This window comes from Ooceraea biroi, chromosome 2 (assembly GCF_003672135.1).
Source record: "Ooceraea biroi isolate clonal line C1 chromosome 2, Obir_v5.4, whole genome shotgun sequence".
Lineage (NCBI taxonomy): Eukaryota > Metazoa > Arthropoda > Insecta > Hymenoptera > Formicidae > Ooceraea > Ooceraea biroi.
Genome location: NC_039507.1, coordinates 8836628 through 8854244, shown reverse-complemented (window position 1 = coordinate 8854244; position 17617 = coordinate 8836628). Strand labels below are relative to the sequence as shown.

The following is a 17617-nucleotide window of genomic DNA, read 5'->3' as shown; positions in this document are numbered from 1 at the left end:
TTAATATCGTTTTCTTTTTTAAAACTATTTTGTTGTAAACGTAATATCTAGACAAAAATCTCAATTTATTGTTGAATTGCCATTTAGAATTAAACATTGTCAAATTTATCGTGGAGTAATATTGCTAAATAATAAATACAAAATTTTCTCCGTCAAATCAACTGTCAAATATTATTATACTTAGAAATAAATCATTTTTTAATTAAACCGTATTATCCCTGTATTACCTCAATTTTGAGTCAAAAACAGTAGAGGCTCGTAGCGGAATATTTTTGAACTAATTTTAGATTGTATATTGTCTCAGATGACTTGCACTACTTTTACGCGAGCGTCATTTCTGTAGTAATTTACTCGAATTATCGTAATTACGACAATTTAGCCGACGAATTATCGTAACTTACGATAATTCGAGTAAATTACTGCAGAAATAACGCTCACAGGATCGTACATACGTGATACTCATAGAAGCTTGTAATGTGGTCTATGGAACTTACTTATGTTTTTGCTAACAAAATTTTATGGCGCCTACAAAAATTAGTTCCAAAAAATTTCGTTACGAGCTTTCACTATTCTCAGTGAGGTAGTAGTAAAAATTGAAATAGTAGTATAACTCAATAACAAGTCAGACGTACTTCTATTTTCAAGTAATACGAGTTAACCGTAATTCAGTCAAATTGTTTTAATATATTTTATAGCGGATAAAAAAAGCTTCTATTTTTATGTAACACGTTTTAGCGGCAAATTAAATTTATTTGTATATACCACGACACTTTTATAGACAAAACGGATTTAATTTTTGGATAATATATGAACAATGATTCTTGAAGCAGAGAGAAACCTGAGAGCGGCCACCAGCCTCCACGGGCACATTTCCTGACGTTTGACGCGCCGCCTGACAAAGTGGACGTGAACTAGTTCGTTACGCTCGGTAATGATACATGATTCGTGTCCAAACTATTCACAAGGAAGCTTTCCCATGTAAACTCTACTTTCGAACGAGTCATAGTGCGTTCGAAAGGGAAGGTAAAAATATTAATGTCGTGTTCGAGGGTTTGGGTGTATGAGCCTTGGTTTCGGAGAAATTTACATCTAAAAGTGAGCATTTTCCAGCGGTACGAAAAGTACCATGAATAGCTAAATTTGGCGTGAAGCGCGGTAGTCTAGTGGGCTAAGCGCGAGATTCGTATTTTGCCATCCGCGCAAGTTGGGTTCGAGACCGAGTTGTGATAATTTTTTTTCTTCGGATTTTTGTTTCTTTGTGTTTGCATTATATTTTTTAATTATGTAAATAATAAATTATTATGTAAATAATGATTTATTATGTTTTATTATATTTTGGAGGTATACGTATATGTATAATGAGACATAAACATATACATTTAACATTTGTAAACTTTTTATTTATTTATATAGTTTGTATACTGTCGAGTGTTTATTTATTATAAAATTCTGACTCATTAAAAAAAAGTGTCACAACCTCTGTGCCTATGACTGTACAGTGTTGCGGATGAAAATTTATATAAAAGCATTTATGTTTTTTATGCTTTTATATAAATTTTCCATCCGCAACACTGTACAGTCATGTCAGAATTTTATAATAAATAAACACTCGACAGTATACAAACTATATAAATAAATAAAAAGTTTACAAATGTAAATGTATATGTTTATGTCTCATTATATACGTATACCTCCAAAATATAATAAAACATAATAAATCATTATTTACATAATAAAAAAATATAATGCAAACACAAAGAAACAAAAATCCGAAAAAAAATTATCACAACTCGGTCTCGAACCCAACTTGCGCGGATGGCAAAATACGAGTCTCGCGCTTAGCCACTGGACTACCGCGCTTCGCGCCGAGCTGTAGCTATTCATGGTATGTACTTTCCGTACCGCTGGAAAATGCTCACTCGTCTCATTACCGAGCGTAACGAACTAGTTCACGTCCACTTTGTCAGGCGGCGCCAAACGTCAGGAGGCTGGTGGCCGCTCTCAGGTTTCTCTCTGCTTGAAGCTATTAAATTGAATCGAAGGTTACGAAACGAACCAGGAGGTGCCGCCAGCAACGTTATTCTGTCGTCTGCAGTTCACCTGTCAGTCCCGCGTTCACTCCCGTCGTCTGTTCCGGGTTCGCGTTTCCGGAGGACGTGTTTATCTTTCGTCTGACCGCATCGTCGATTAGTAGGCGCGCATGTGCCCGTACGCGGCTCGACCTCTCGAGGCATGGCGCGAACCTAACACGCGCCTTTGAGGACCGCTCGTCTTTCCTGGTATGCCCATATTCGCGATACACACGTACATAGGTTAGGCGAAGATGAGGAGCTTCGTCAACATTTTGAAGATGCTCGTCGCGTTTCTCTACGATTACGCGCGCGGGTTGTCTTACACCGTGACGACGATACTCGTGCTGTGTTACTGCCTGCACCCGGCGCGATTCGCGTCGCACTACACCTTCGTCAGGACCGAGAACATCTACGACGAGATGGAGAGGTCGTACCCGCCGAGGGATAACTCGTGCGCGATCTCCGTCAGCGGCAGGCGAGCCTCGCAGTTGCTCTACCCGGAGGAGCATCCCCGAGAGGACCCGGTGACGATGGCGAGGCGACTGGGCATATTGCCAGGTGGCCAGTGGAAGCCGCTCAACTGCCATCCGCTCTTCAACGTGGCCATCATACTGCCGTACCGCAACCGGCAGAGCCAGCTTGCAATCTTCATGAATTACATACATCCGTTTCTGCAGGCGCAGAATCTCGACTATCGGATATTCGTGATCGAGCAGAGCCCGATGCGCGAGTTCAATCGTGCCAAGCTATTCAACGTTGGCTACGCGGAGGCTACCAAGATCAACGACTTTCACTGCTTCATCTTCCAAGACATAGACTTGATACCGCAGAATCCTGACAATATCTACGCCTGCACCAAGATGCCCAGGCACATGAGTTCTAGTGTAAATACTTTTCGATATAATCTACCGTATACCAGCCTGTTCGGCGGCGCAATAGCATTAACGAGGAAACAGTTCGAGAGGGTAAACGGCTTTTCCAACGTTTTCTACGGCTGGGGTGGCGAGGACGATGACTTTTACAGTCGTTTACAATCGAGGGGTTTCCAGGTTTGATCAGCAATTAGCTGCTATAACTGCGAAAGCGTCTGCGTCGCGTGATTTAAATATTGTTTTCTCTTTGGATTGCAGATTACGCGCTTTGGACCCGACGTCGCGCAGTATTACATGTTAACGCATAAGAAGGAGCCTCCCAGTACCGCAAGATTCGCGAATTTGGAGAGCGGTGCTCGAAGATACGACACCGATGGACTGAGCAATCTCGAGTACAAGGTGCTGAACCATCAGTTGCGACCGTTGTACTCTTGGATTTTGGCAGACGTGTAACTTATAAGTTCCTTATCTTATACATATCTTTCTTGTGTAAATTGATTGCGATTGATTGATAATTATGATAAGTTACGATAGCACACTTGTGCTATCTTTTTAAAGTATTGGAACAAATCTTAAATCCGCTAGATTCAATGAACAAATATAATTATTAGCATGCTGTGATAGAGCACTTTGATTGAATCGTGCAAGAATATTTATCAATGAGGAGAATGCACGCTGCACTTTGGTGTATTAAGACTTTTCAGCAATCCAGAATTGCAAAAGACGTGTAGTGTGTTGTGTATTGTATTTAAAATCACAGACACTTTCCCAATAGCATTACTACTGTGGTAATACAATAACGATAATCAATTAATAGTTTGTATAAAGATTTAAAAGATAATATAACGTAATAATAATATAGTTACGTAATTGATAACTGTTTGAAGACTGTAATCATTAAAAAGCATTCCCTTCGGGTAGTCCATTAAAATGCAAGAAAGCAATATGACTTAAAGACACATAATATTCAAGTGTACATTCACTATATTTACTGTCGCATTGTTTGATCTCATTTTAATCATATTTATCACGTAAACGTATTATAATTAATTGATATTATAATAATAAACGTATTATAATTAATTAATTAATAGTACAAACAGAAAGTACGTTGTTGAGTCTGTAATCTTTATATATTGTGAAAGTCTTTGACTCGATATCTTATCTCATATCCAAAGATATTCTCTGATCTTTTACGTTATAAGATTCTAATAATAATCAGCGTTCAGTACTGACTGTTCCTATTTTAGATGTAAAATAAATATGATTGGATTATACAAAACTGAAATTCCATACAGTATTGCGTAGACTTAGATGTAATTAAATTAGAGAATTATCTCTAATATTGCTCAGTTTTATCAATGTTTAGAAATTACCAATTTATTATTACAAAAGTCTGGTCTCCTATTAAATTATGAGTAATTTAATACAGGATACTGTGTTGTTTTGCATTTTCAAATATAATAGTTGTGATAGGTGAAAATAATAGTAACAAGATAATTACTGATAAGTGGGTTGTAACAAAGTATTGTAGAACAATAACACGTTTGTTAATTAAGCATCAGAGAGAACATGACTGTGGAAATGCAGGTGTTGAATATTATAGAAATAAATGAGACAATTAATATATAATGTAACAGTACTGATTTACAATTTGTGTGTCTACGTACGCATGAGCATTTAAGATAATATTATACATTATATATATATATATATGAGAAATATATATTTGACAATGTAGTAAAGAATCATCGAAGCGATGTATTGCTATATTTGAAGCATGATTGTAAAGAAGGCAAAACTTCAAGTTCACTTTAACACCAATGTTTCCAATTTCTTTGAGTTTTAAAAAATGTATCATTGTATTGACACGTATTACAAGCACATCTATTTCTATGTCCGATATCTTCTCGTTACACGTTTGAATTTTATAACAATCCCAAAAAAATATCGGTAGCTTATTTGTGATATATGTAAAATAAACACACACACATACACACTATTTCGAAATTTATACATGTATCTTAATATAAACTAATTTATTAGATGTCCACTTTTCAATACTGTTTTTAAACGTGTTAGGTATGTAACCATTCCTAGTCAGTCTCTACAGTAATGAAGTTGAATGTAGACGTTGCGTATTAACATTATTAAATAGTTTAGATGTAGTAGAAACAGATTGACAAGATATAAAAATTAGATATCACACACAATACTTTATATATAATTATTGTAAAATATAATTATGGTAATTACTGATAGATATTTTACTTTTGTATTGTTCTTTGTAATTCTTGACGAAAATATTTATGAGTGTACGTTTGTGTTATTTATTTTGTAATTGTAGTTGTATTATTCTCATATGATGAGAATAATTCATTGTTAGAGAAGGAGCTTTTGATCAGCCTATACGAGCCAGTTCCAAAAATCTAATGTGTATAAGAAGGTAACATGTCTTCAATACGCAAGCAATGTAATGCCGCATGTTTATTTATTACTTTTTCTTGATTTATTTATTCGATACATGGATCTCGCAGAGTGACTTTTAGAAAAATAACAATACAACGTAAGAATTGTGTTAGAAATATGTACGTATAGACAAGTGTGATGTACGATTTTCAAAATGTGACAAATAGCATAATAAAAAATGAAAAATGGAAATACACGTGTATGTAAATGTCTAACACATATAATACATCCAGCTTGATATAATTAGGTTAGAAAAATATGATTGCTAGATTTCAGGGTGATATTATATAATAAATACAAGATGTGGTAATATAGAAATTCAGACATGATAAGTAACAACAAGATCACATATTTTTTTGATACAAGCATCATGAGACTGAGACGTTCTTAATGGTACTCGTGTGAAGTGAGGCGTGTTATTTCGTATTTGCAGAACATATTAAAAACTACGAATACTCCTAACGTGTACCAATGTTCATATTTTTTTGCGTAACTTTACATAGTTCGCTCGTCACCAAATATTTTCATTATGTTCTAAAATATTTAATGTACCAAGCTGTGTTGCATACAATTCAAACAAGACTTAATGTCAATATAATCAGATTTGTACGCCTCTAACTTTTACTACCGATATTTCAGTTTTATTTTTTTTTTTAATTTTATTATCCTTTAATTTTATTATAAATTTAGTTTTGAATAAATATTCGCAAATTGTTGAATTGCAAAGGTGCAAAATTCTCTATATCTATATTTCAACAAAATAATAATTTATTTTTTCAATAATTTTAGTATTTCCAAAATATAAAAATTATAAAATTAAAGAATCGAATATGCACATTCACATTTCGAAGCGTATTGCATTTCTGCACATTTCAAAACTCTTTACATAAAAAAGAGGAAAAGAAAATTATCATACATAGAATTATTCATGCATCTCCATTATCTTGAAGCGTATTAGAATAAAATCTTGCAGGAGGATGTATGAAACGTTACATGGGATACGCACACAGTCCCAAGAATTAGCTATCAATTGGTTGTGCAATTACTAGTAAATAGCTATAGTATCCGAATGATGACAATATGAGTGTAATTATGTGTCTATGGAAAATGGAGAGTACAATTGTGTGTACTTAAGTATATATAATTATGTATATATTTATATGTATATATATATATATAAAATCTATAAGAATATCCTATAATATAACGTATTATGTGTCAGACAGTTCCTGATACCGCGCGTACATCATCTTTTTCACACAATCTTTGTAGGTATCACCTGGTAATGCGCTGTACGACGAGGCCTTCGCTCCCAGGCCAGCTGTGGGAACGCGCCTTTCGGCTTCGATGATGCTCGTTCTACCTTGATTAGTCTTTCCTAAACCCATCCCCTCACTCCAGCCCATCTTCTGCAACAATTTATTGCCGACGTTGTCGGAGCCGATACCGGCTCGCGTGGGTTCCTCGTAAGACACGGACATCTCCTCTACTCGGGTCTTCAGGTATTTCTCCTTCAATTTGTTGGGCTGCGGTGGCTCCGGCTCGCCGTACTTGGCTCTTCTCTCCTTAGCGCGGTCCCTGTACTTGTTGTTCCTCTGCTGCGGATCGTTCGGATCCAGACCGCGCACTTGGTACCAGTTTTCGAGATTTTGCTTGTGTAGATCAGACAGCTGCTGATGTCGCAGTAACGCTTCCTTGCTCGGAAACTGCCGCTTGCAAAGCAGACACGCCAATTTGCTCCAATCCGTGTGCTGTTTCTCCTCCTGTTGAACATCCTCGATCTCTTCCTCGGTGTCGCTGCCACCGCCATAGGCGGCCACCAGACCGTTGCCGCTCTGATCCTCGTCTTCGTGATAGGGATTGGCGATGGTCTTCTTCTCCAGGATGGCATATCCCGCGTCCGCCGCGCCGCTCCCGGCACCCTGATTACCATCCACGCCGGCGAACTCGGAATTCCAATTGCTCTTCGCGTTTTCCTTCTTCTGGTTCAACGTTTTCGCCCAACGTTCCATATCTTTCGCTATTTTCTTTGCCACCTTTACCTTGTCCTGCTTGGTGTCTTTCTTTTTGTTCTCATCTTCCCTGGACACCTCCTGAGTCGCCGATGAAGCTTGACTGCTGACTACACTCGTTGAATCTGTATTGCTCGCTACTGCCGTTACCGTGCTCGTAGCACCTTGCGTCGTACTAGTAGACGTCTACGAACAAGAAAATGTTAGCATCAATTTCATAATGTTAAAGCAATTTTATAATGCACGATTTCGTTTTTGTGGAAATTTTACCTTAGCTGGCTGGTAAGAGAACGACTCGGCATCCCAATAAAGGAACTGTTGGGTGTGACTGTTATAGTAGTATTGCGAATTTGGATCGTAATACAATCCCGTGCTTGGGTCGTAGTAGTAGCCGGACGATTCGTCGTAGTGATAAGTGCTGACATCCGGAACAGCTGAAACAACAATTACACAATAGTTTATAAGTTTCAGATTTCACTAAAATGAATTATTAAATATTACATTAACATTCGTTGGAAACTCACAGTATACTTTGCCATCGCTGGAATGTGCGGGGACCCGTCCGCTCGCCAGCGTGGTGCTGGACGGTGCCGTAGGCGTCGGTCGTCCTTTCACGTCGTCGGCCTCGCCTCCCAACTTCCTCGACGCCTGTAATTGCTGTATTGCGGACTGCGCTACCGCGGCGGCAGCGTTCACTCGGTCCGTCTGGTTTAGGGATGGCAGCGTGATCGCCGAGCCCTGCATTATCTGATTCTGATAGTACTGTGTGTAATACTGGAGATAATGAGCTTTCTGTGCGGGCGTTTTGGCATACAAGTTGGCACTGTATTCAGCCAATTGCGCGACGTCGTCCAGAGTGTATCGCTGCGGCTGATTGTCATTCGACTTCCATGCGTTCGTATTGTTGATCTGATGAAGCTTGCAGTACGTTATCTCGACCTTCCTACCGTCGACAACCAATCCCTGCTTCGTGAGCGCGGTGTGCAGGTACATGGCGTCTACCACGTTACCCATCTCCAGATAGCACACTCCTCTGGACGTGTTCGTGAGGGAATCACGACCGATGCGTATGCTGCGTATCGGCATCGACGACAGATTCTTCATCGCTTGGAGGACCGAATCCTCGGTCGTCAACACGTCTAATCCTCGTAAAAGGACGGTATTCGTCGGATGTGGACTGATCTCGTCGCTGCCCTCTCCGCCCTCCTCGCTCTCCGCCCGCGAGGCGGAACACTTGAAGCAGGTCTCGCGCCGTTTAAAATTGTGCGCTCCACACTGTAAAAAAGCAGGAAAAAATATAATGAAGCGTTGACGCGTTGCGAAAGTGCACTCTACGATGGCCAAGTCCGTGATACAAACTTTAACACAATGCCAATCTTGCGTGTTCTTTGCCGGCGGCTTATCCACATGGCACTCTTTTGGTATACTGTATTGCATCAATGCACGATATTGGTCCTGCAGCATCAGCACTCCCTGAAACAGAGAATTTTAGTGTTATCCCGTCCAACATCTTCCTAAGGCCTCTTGTTTATCCCGTAAACTTCCTTCTTGGTTGACGAAATTATAGTTTTTTTTCTACTTCATAGCTTTCCGTCTCGAGCGAACGAAGCCTCGTGGGCTTAATGACGTGGGCCATTCCACACCGCTTTTTGAGGACCGACTGTTCATGCGCGACTTTACGTAGGTAAATTGTAATTTAGACTTCCGTAAAAAAAAGAAGTGCAGGCAAGCAACGTGACGATTGCTTGCGTGAAAAATTCGTGCATATATATATATTTATATATAAGATCTCCAAGGAGACTTGAAACGTTCACAAATAGTCATTAAACGAAAACCAAGCGAAAACAGAAGAAGCAAAGACAGTAAGTAGTACATTACATAGAAGCGAATGACGCGGATGGCAAAAAATCGTGACTCAGAAATTAATTGTCATGCCGAAATCGAAAAAATCTCAATTATGCAATCAAATTGATTTAATAGTATAATAGATACGACTGGAATGACCCTCCTTCGATCTTCATTGTCAAGTTTACGTTTTATGATAGACAGAGGACAGGTAAAAGCACGCGCGCGTCGCGACGTATTTAATCTCAACGTGTCGTAAACTCATAATCCGATATTGCGCGAATATATTGCGAGCGAGTTAAGAAAAGTCTGCAAAAATATGTGGGGATTCCTAGATAAATAATTAGGTACGGTAGATTGAAATAGCCTTTTGATAGATGCACAGCCATGGCCACGGGGAGGGCCAGAGGGCTGCGTTACCGTGCCTTGCCGCCACGGGGCAGTCGGTGGCACGCGTGCAACAATGCATCGGTTGGGTATCTGGACCGAACTTCTTTCTACCTGTTTCATCTCCATCCATCGTGCGGCCTCCTGAGTCGCGTTAAACTCGACGAATGCAAAACCTCGAGAAGCACCTATACAGAGCAAATACACACATATCCAGAGTTAATCCACGTTTTTGCCTGGGGGTCTCTACTCTGAGAGGGCAGGCAATCACAGCACCAACCATTGACAGACCGAGTTTCAAACGAAGTGTCTCTTCGCTTCGTCGCTTGCTTTCATTTTCCATTTACCTAAATCTCAGCAGAACGAATTCCGTGCGAGAGACCGCAGTTCACCGTGTGTGAACGAATATTATAGTATGTAATTTAACGTTAAAGAAATTTTGGTTTTTTTTAAATACCGGGTTTAGTCGAGACAAAATTGTTTGGCTTTTTTTTCGATCACGTAATGAACAAGAATTATATAGACGTTTTTACGTTTTGCGGGCAAAAAACTTCGATGGTAAAAACCGGTTATTAAGTATAATTAATTATATTTGTATATCGTAATCTATATAATAATACTTTAAAACTTCAAGATTTATAAAAAAGACATTGTGTGTTTTAATAAGGAGATCAATATTTTTTCTACTTAAAATATAAAGGTTTAGAAAAATTTTAGAAAAGTAAATTAGTAAGGCAAATTTTCAAACTTATAAATTTTTAAAAAACTGAGTTAATACGCATTAAGAATGTATACAATATCTTTTGCTACTTTATATTACAAGCAAATTAAAAAGTTACTTTATTCACAAAAAGTTACTTTATTCAAATATCTCCTGATGTAACGTCTGAAAGTAAAATACAATACCCTAACTAAAAGATTGATATAATTATAGTAAGTTAATGTATTCCTATAATTATAATTATACTCCTACTTGAAACAGTTCAGAATTGAAGATTTGCCACTGTGTTTAAAACCGTATAATTTCCTGTTTCCTCGTTTTGGTTGGTTAATATAATTTATAATTTTTAAAATTACATACACTGTTGAGCAGGTTTAATAGAATTTTCTCTGGGCTATTTCTCATAATTCCGTTCGCAAATAGCTTAATACCGTGTTCTTTTCTCAAAATTCCTTTCATTCTTTTTGCAAACTTACCTTCCATCAGGAATCAATTATATTTCACAAATTAATAAAGATTCAGGAATTTCGAGAAATGTATGATTGGTATCAAAAAAAAAATATATATATATATAAAATGAAAACTTAAAACTATATAATAGTGAGTTGCAAGAAATTCTTTGAAACTTCGCAACGTCCACGATGCATTTTCGGCATCTACCGATAGTAAGGTTCCAAATAATTTCTCGCACGTAGCACGTTTATGCAATTTAAAAAAAAAGCTTGTAAAAGATCGATAGTACGCAGTAATATTACAAGTAACAATACAGCTGAGACGCGCATAATAATCATATCCTACGGACGTCAAGAATCTTAACAGTGCAATAGTTACCTGTATCTTTTTTGCGTATCAGCCTGATGTCCTTAGGCATGAGACCACAATTAAGGATGTCTTGCCGCACCTGTGATACACACATCGTGAATAATAACAATAACGCTGTGCGCGATAACACTGCCTCACGAATGGCCACTATATGTCTGGCCACAAGTTTGACAACCTACGTCATTTTCAGTGATATGCTGAGCGAGTCCACGTATCATTATGGTGTTGTTGGGCGATTGCGATTTGTAGTGGATCCCCTCCATGGACGAGCTATAGGCGCGACCATGATCATGTTCAAAGTCTAAACTTTCCCGGCTGTGATCATCGTCCCGGTCACGATCACGGTCCTCACGTTTCCCCCTACGGTCCCTGTCCCTATCCCGATCCCTATCGCGTCTAGAACGGTCTCTATCTCTGTCCCGGTCCCTGTCCCTGTCCCTATCTCTCTCCACAGAGTCTCTGTCCCGTTGCCTGCCATAACGATCCTCACGATCCCTGTAGTTACGATCGCGATCGTCCCTGCTACGATCTCTTCGGTCCCTCGAACGATCTCTTTCGCGATCTCTGTCTCTCCCACGGTGATTCCTGTAATCTGGACTACGGTGATCCCTATCACGATGATCGACGTCACGGTGCTCTGAATATTCTGGCGATCTGTTGCTTCCATAGTCACTGCGGTAATCATAGTCAGAATTATGATTTCTCCTCTCTGGCCCGTAGCCAGGCTCCCAGGGGTCAATGTTATTGCTGTACATGTCGTATGTACATCTATTCAACTTCTGAAAATAAAGAAAGTTTTATTTTTCCATGACTTTGATAGTCATATATGATAGTTATGTATTTTATTATATATATATATGAAATTAGTAGCTAACTTTCGTTAGTCTTATATTTAATAACAATGCGTTAAGAATGCAAGAGAATTAAAATCACAATTCTACTGCTTCTCTTCCAAATTTTTATAAATGCACGTACATTCTAATATACTACAGACTATCGTATACATTATACATTACATATGAAAAGAATAGATAAGAATAATGTATAGTAATCATATGCAAATTATCTCAATGTTTTTGAGTGACACAGCTGATACATAATGTATGTAGAAAATATTTTATCGCTATCAATTTTACTAGTCATTTTTATCAATTTCAAAAATATTTTCATAAAAATGTTTTAAAATAACAGGATTTAAAAAATGAAAATAAAAATGAATAACAGTGCACAAAGGAGTATCATTATACACAAATGTGCTGCACCGTTACATACGCTACTTCGAATAATAGCATAAAACTTGTCGCATTAACTTATACATTATTGATTGAACATGTAGCTATCCTTTTGAGCGTTCGGAAGAAATTCGGAGATTCTTTATTAGAGAAAATCTTGGCTGCTTCATTTAGATTTACGAAAAAGAAGGAGAAAATCGATTTTATGCAGCAGATTTTGCAACGTGCATTAGGATACATCTAACGTCTCACGATGCACCAACTCACTCGGGAAGCAGTGAAGAAATAGCATCTACGCGAAATTGCGAATTATTACAAATCGTAAACGAGAGGGCGAATGTCGACGAGCATCGTCGACGAGTGTAAACCTTACCCGTTGCAGTAATTCGTCGTTTTCTGTGCGTAATAATATCACACTTTCCGTGTTCAGTAACACTGACGAACGATCGTGACGCTCTTAACGCCACAATGTTAACACGCTCGCATCAAACACTCTTCGCGATCCGACGAGGAATAACGCAAAGCACACAATGGCGTTACCAAGCTTCCGTTCGATGCGTAAAACATGGCGGCGTAAAGATACCGAAATTCATTACGTGTACCTTGGAGCTACCTTCGATTCCAGCTCCGACCTCCGAACATATACAACTATGATTACGTTTCGGTTTATTGAAACGAACATGCGCAGTCGCAATATGCATAGGTACGGAAAAACAACCAATCGCGTGGCTGATCACGAAAATTTATAGAATCTATTGCGGATGTTCCGACTGCTTTAAAACACTTTCTTTCCTTCTTTTTATTCGAAAGAAAGGAAAGGATAGAGAGTGTTCTGGAAGAATTTGAAACGTTAGCTCGATTACAATGCATTCCTGACTGCGGTCCAGTTGGTGCTCCAAATGCTTCCAAATACTTCCTTTTCGTCTGTTTATTAAAAAGAAAAAAGATTAAAGAATTTTATGAGCAGGTACACAGTTTCGAGTTCCTCTCCCTTCTCCATCAATGAATCAATCATCCTGTTTTTATTTATTACGATCATAGACATAGTAAGAATAGACCGAGCGTGAAGCGCAAAACGTGAAGCACAGCTAGAAAAGGACGGAAAGTAGGTGGAGGCTCTCTTTCTCTCTCTGTTCGCGTCTTCCCCACTCTCCGCTCTTACCCCCACTCTTCTTTCCTTAGAGAGAGAGAGAGAGAGCAATCCTTCGCCTGCTTTCTCTCTTTTTCTACCTGTGATTCACTGCCAAGTTGAGAACACGCTCGGTCTATTCCGCGGAGTTAAAGGAGAGAGCATAGGTCTGAGGGGGTGAAGCAATGGCGGGGAGGGGGGATTTGATCGTCGGCCATGTCTTTACGGGCTACTAGTAGTGTCACCTATCGACAATGAACTGTATCATCTGTTTGTTTAGTTGGTAATATCGATAAGTTTGCACAATCTGAAGCAACAGAGGAATTCCTGCAGATGATGAACGACTTATTTGATATTTTTAATTCTAGAAATTTACGACAAAAGTTTTATAAACGTCCAATAAATCCAGATAATTACGAATCAGTCCGTGGTCTATTCTTACTATGTCTATGATTACGATCCACTACGCCATGAGCTGTAGCTCGTAAGGTCGGAAGAGATTTTTGTTATCACCATTAGGGGGATGCTGGAGCTGCTAGTGAACTATGTTTTCACTATAGCGATGGTAATTGCAGGTTCGAAAATTCTCTTTATTGCTCGTGCAGAATAAAAAATCCTTTTCCATAAATGAAGTATAGATAGAAAGAAAGTCCGTTCTACAGGACTTTATATTCAAAAATGGAAAAAAGTTAGAAAAGACAAATGCAAGTTTTTAACTTTTTTCCATTTTGAATATAAAGTCCTGTAGAGCGAACTTTCTTTCTATCTATACTTCATTTGTGGAGAAGGATTTTTTATTCTGCACGAGCAATAAAGAGAATTTTCGAACCTGCAATTACCATCACGAAGCAGTTCCCTAGTCACTCCACCATCCCCTTAGGCCACAGAAGTTTTATGTTTTTTAATGCAATTGGCTTTTGGACCTCCTTTAGACAGCTTTTTGTGGATCCACAACAATGATCTCCCGAAAACATTGGAGATATTAACGGATTTAAACGCCAGAGTGGAGAAACTAGGAAACGAATTACAAACACAAATTAAACTGTGTAATAAACTAACCGAGGAATGCGAAGACTACAAAAGCAAAATAAGACGCATTTCAGATATGAGAATACAGTCGAGCCGATTACCGATTTAGTAAAGGATTATTGACAAACGACAGTCCTCCGAGACTGCATTACATCCAGGAACTGACCGGGAAGGAGATGCAAATGTCATCGTCGAGGAAAAAGATTCTGGAATTGGAAGCGATGTTGAGGGAGTGACAGAGAGAGATGCTTCACATGAAGGAGCAGCAACAAGAGGAGACTAAACTGTTGGAGGCACGTATCATCAGGTAATGATCGATATCAATACAAGTACAAATGATGCCACAGAGGTATTAGAATTACAAAAAACATTTTATTATTATTATTACAGGTTGAAAGCGTGTAAGTCGAGAGAAGGTGCCAATTTGGAACACTTGAAGAATGTATTCATAAATTACTTAAGGGGGGAGCCTGCTTTAGAACGCTGAAAATAAGGTATAATTTTACGAATTGTTTTTGGAGAAACTATACAGCGGATCATTATAAAACTTTGATGCATTTATTAGTACATGTTTAAAGATAAAAAAAATTATTTTTTGATTTGAATATATCGCTTGTAGAGGTCGTCCTGGAGGCATCTTAGTGCGGCCGCGTCGCCGGCATTGCAAATTGGTGAGCATTCTCCTGCCTCCAAATTTCGTCTAAACTGAAAAATTGAAATATGTTCTCGTTATTTATGAATTCCCATCGTCGATGAACCAAAGAGAGAAGAAAAAAGTTGAAAAGTGCCAAAATGGTGGAGCTTAGAACACAAAAGTACGATTTTTAGGCAAAGGTTTTGAACTTTTTCATGCAAAAATAATTGTTTAACTTAATGTTTTTATGAATATTAAAGGTTCATCGACGATGGGAATTCATAAATAACGAGAAAATATTTCAATTTGTCAGTTTGGATGAAATTTGGAGGCAGGAGAATGCTCACCAATTTACAATGCCGGCTGCACTAAGATGCCTCCAGGACGACCTCTACAGGCGATATATTCAAATCAAAAAATAATTTTTTTTATCTTTAAACATGTACTAATAAATGCATCAAAGTTTTATAATGATCCGCTGTATAGTTTCTCCAAAAACAATTCGTAAAATTATACCTTATTTTCAACGTTTTAAAGCAGGCTCCCCCCTTAACGACAAACGACGCGTCTAGTAAACGGCATATGTTAAGTGCCATTTCAACAGTGTTGTGCTTTACGGCCGACGAGTTGAGTAAAATTAAACATTAATAATAAATAATTTTTTATTATAAATATACATTATACATATATTTCTCGAATAGAAAATATAAATACACGCGCAAATGTAGACCTAAGGACGAAATTAAGTTTCTTCCTGTTCCTGCGCCTCCAATTCCTGTATGAGCCGTTTGCGTTCCTCTGCTCTCTCCTGCTCTCTCTTTCGATTGGCCAACACGTACTTTTGTGCGTCCGTTTTCGGCAGCTGCGTCTACGTGTGAAATATTACGTGAGATAAAAAAATTTTATTTGATTAATAACAGACAGTAAGTAATATGGGGTATACGTACGAATATATTGGGTATAGAAGAAACACCGATGGATGCGCGCCGTTTGAGTTCCTCTGCTCTCCTTAGCTTGGCAAAAACATACGCTTCGTACTCTGCATACTCTGCGTCCGACATTTGCGGTTGCTGCGTCTACGTATGAAAATATTAGGTGCAATAAAAAAATTTTATTTGATTAATAACAGACAGTAAGTAATATGGGATATACATACAAATCTATTGGGTGCAGAAGAAGCACTGGTGGATGCGCACATTTTGCGCTGCATTTGTGCTTGTGCAAAGGCCTTCTCATTCTCGAGTTCGACTAGTTTGGCCCCCTCCTTTTCTAATCTTGCGATTTTGGCCTAGATAATTATACATTTTATGAATTGACAATAATCTAGGATATAATAAAATTTTAACAGATTCCATACCTTTAGTCTGTTCTCCTCAGACTTGGGGTCTATCGATCTTTTATAAGCTTCTTCACGTGCTTCCAAGTCTTCTTTAAATTTTTGCCTTTTACTGTCGAGCACTCTAATGCGTTTCTTTGCCTGTTTCCTGGCAGTGAAAACTTTGTCATACGCTGCCTGTTTTACAACAATACAATACAATTAATAAATTAGATTAACTACGAGACTTTCTGAAAGTCTAAGAAAAGATGTATTTGATGATAGTGATACTGATGGGGAGGGTATCAATTGCCCACAGTACAAGGCGCACTAGGCCAATAAAATCAATGAAATTTAACCTAACCTAACTAAGCACTTTGAGTGGTCTAGTGTACCATGTGCGCAATTGAGACGCTCCCATACTGATAAATCTTGAAGAAGCGCAAATGTACATACTCTGGCACTGAAATCCGTTAATATTTCCAATGCTTGCGAGAGTTCAAGGAATAGTTCTGCTGCTCTTGGATTATCAGGATTCTTGTCAGGATGGCATGTTAAGGCTTTCTTACGATATGCTTTTTTAACCTGAAAATGCATATAACATATTATAATAAACTTTATATAATATAATGTACTCTAAAGATACTTGTACACTGTTTTTAGCAAGTAGACAAGTTAAACATTACCTCTGCCACTGAAGCAGTATGTTCTACACCAAGTAGTTTATACAAATCCAACCGCATTATTGGATCCATTATTTTTGTGCGACACCCGTAGGCTTCTTCTTCTTAATTGTTCTTAATGTTTAATGGCACCCGATCCCAGGTTCGATATGGCCAATTGCAAAAGTGAGTTAGATACGAAATAACAAGTTGAAAAAAAAACTCGCGACAATCGTTGTGAACCTGACGACTGTCCCCTTTGGAATGTGACACCCGTAGAGACCTTGAGTGCGTTCCGAATCGCGCATGAAGCGCGCATTATATATATTATACGTAACATTCATTATAGATAAATGCGCGCGTATGCGCGATTCCGAACGCACCCCTTCTTGTTGTTGTTGTTGTTGTATGGCTCA

At 38.3% G+C, this 17617-nt stretch overlaps 3 protein-coding genes and 1 long non-coding RNA gene across 4 annotated transcripts; 2 read left to right on the top strand and 2 right to left on the bottom strand.

The window, feature by feature from the left end:
• Positions 1-2074: 2074 nt before the first annotated feature.
• On the top strand, positions 2075-5601 carry LOC105276803 (beta-1,4-N-acetylgalactosaminyltransferase bre-4). The gene is made up of 2 exons (XM_011334716.3): positions 2075-3121; positions 3203-5601. The coding sequence occupies exons 1-2, from the start codon at positions 2324-2326 to the stop codon at positions 3395-3397; spliced, it is 993 nt and encodes a 330-aa protein (XP_011333018.1). The 5' UTR covers positions 2075-2323; the 3' UTR covers positions 3398-5601.
• On the bottom strand, positions 5422-13044 carry LOC105276804 (RNA-binding protein 5). Its single transcript, XM_011334718.3, has 8 exons — positions 12806-13044; positions 11380-11979; positions 11210-11279; positions 9772-9845; positions 8785-8898; positions 7950-8700; positions 7696-7859; positions 5422-7611 (listed from the first exon to the last, which is right to left on the bottom strand). The coding sequence occupies exons 2-8, from the start codon at positions 11953-11955 to the stop codon at positions 6625-6627; spliced, it is 2736 nt and encodes a 911-aa protein (XP_011333020.1). The 5' UTR covers positions 11956-11979; positions 12806-13044; the 3' UTR covers positions 5422-6624.
• Positions 13045-13804: 760 nt separating this feature from the next.
• Positions 13805-15108, top strand: LOC105276805. The gene is made up of 3 exons (XR_893462.3): positions 13805-14050; positions 14494-14897; positions 14981-15108. It is a non-coding gene; the product is annotated as an uncharacterized LOC105276805 (long non-coding RNA).
• A 760-nt stretch (positions 15109-15868) lies between these two features.
• Positions 15869-17494, bottom strand: LOC105276806 (dnaJ homolog subfamily C member 17). The gene is made up of 6 exons (XM_011334719.3): positions 17226-17494; positions 16996-17124; positions 16582-16737; positions 16381-16512; positions 16172-16300; positions 15869-16092 (listed from the first exon to the last, which is right to left on the bottom strand). Exons 1-6 carry the CDS (start codon positions 17292-17294, stop codon positions 15967-15969), a joined length of 741 nt encoding a protein of 246 aa, XP_011333021.2. The 5' UTR covers positions 17295-17494; the 3' UTR covers positions 15869-15966.
• Between the last annotated feature and the right edge of the window lie 123 nt (positions 17495-17617).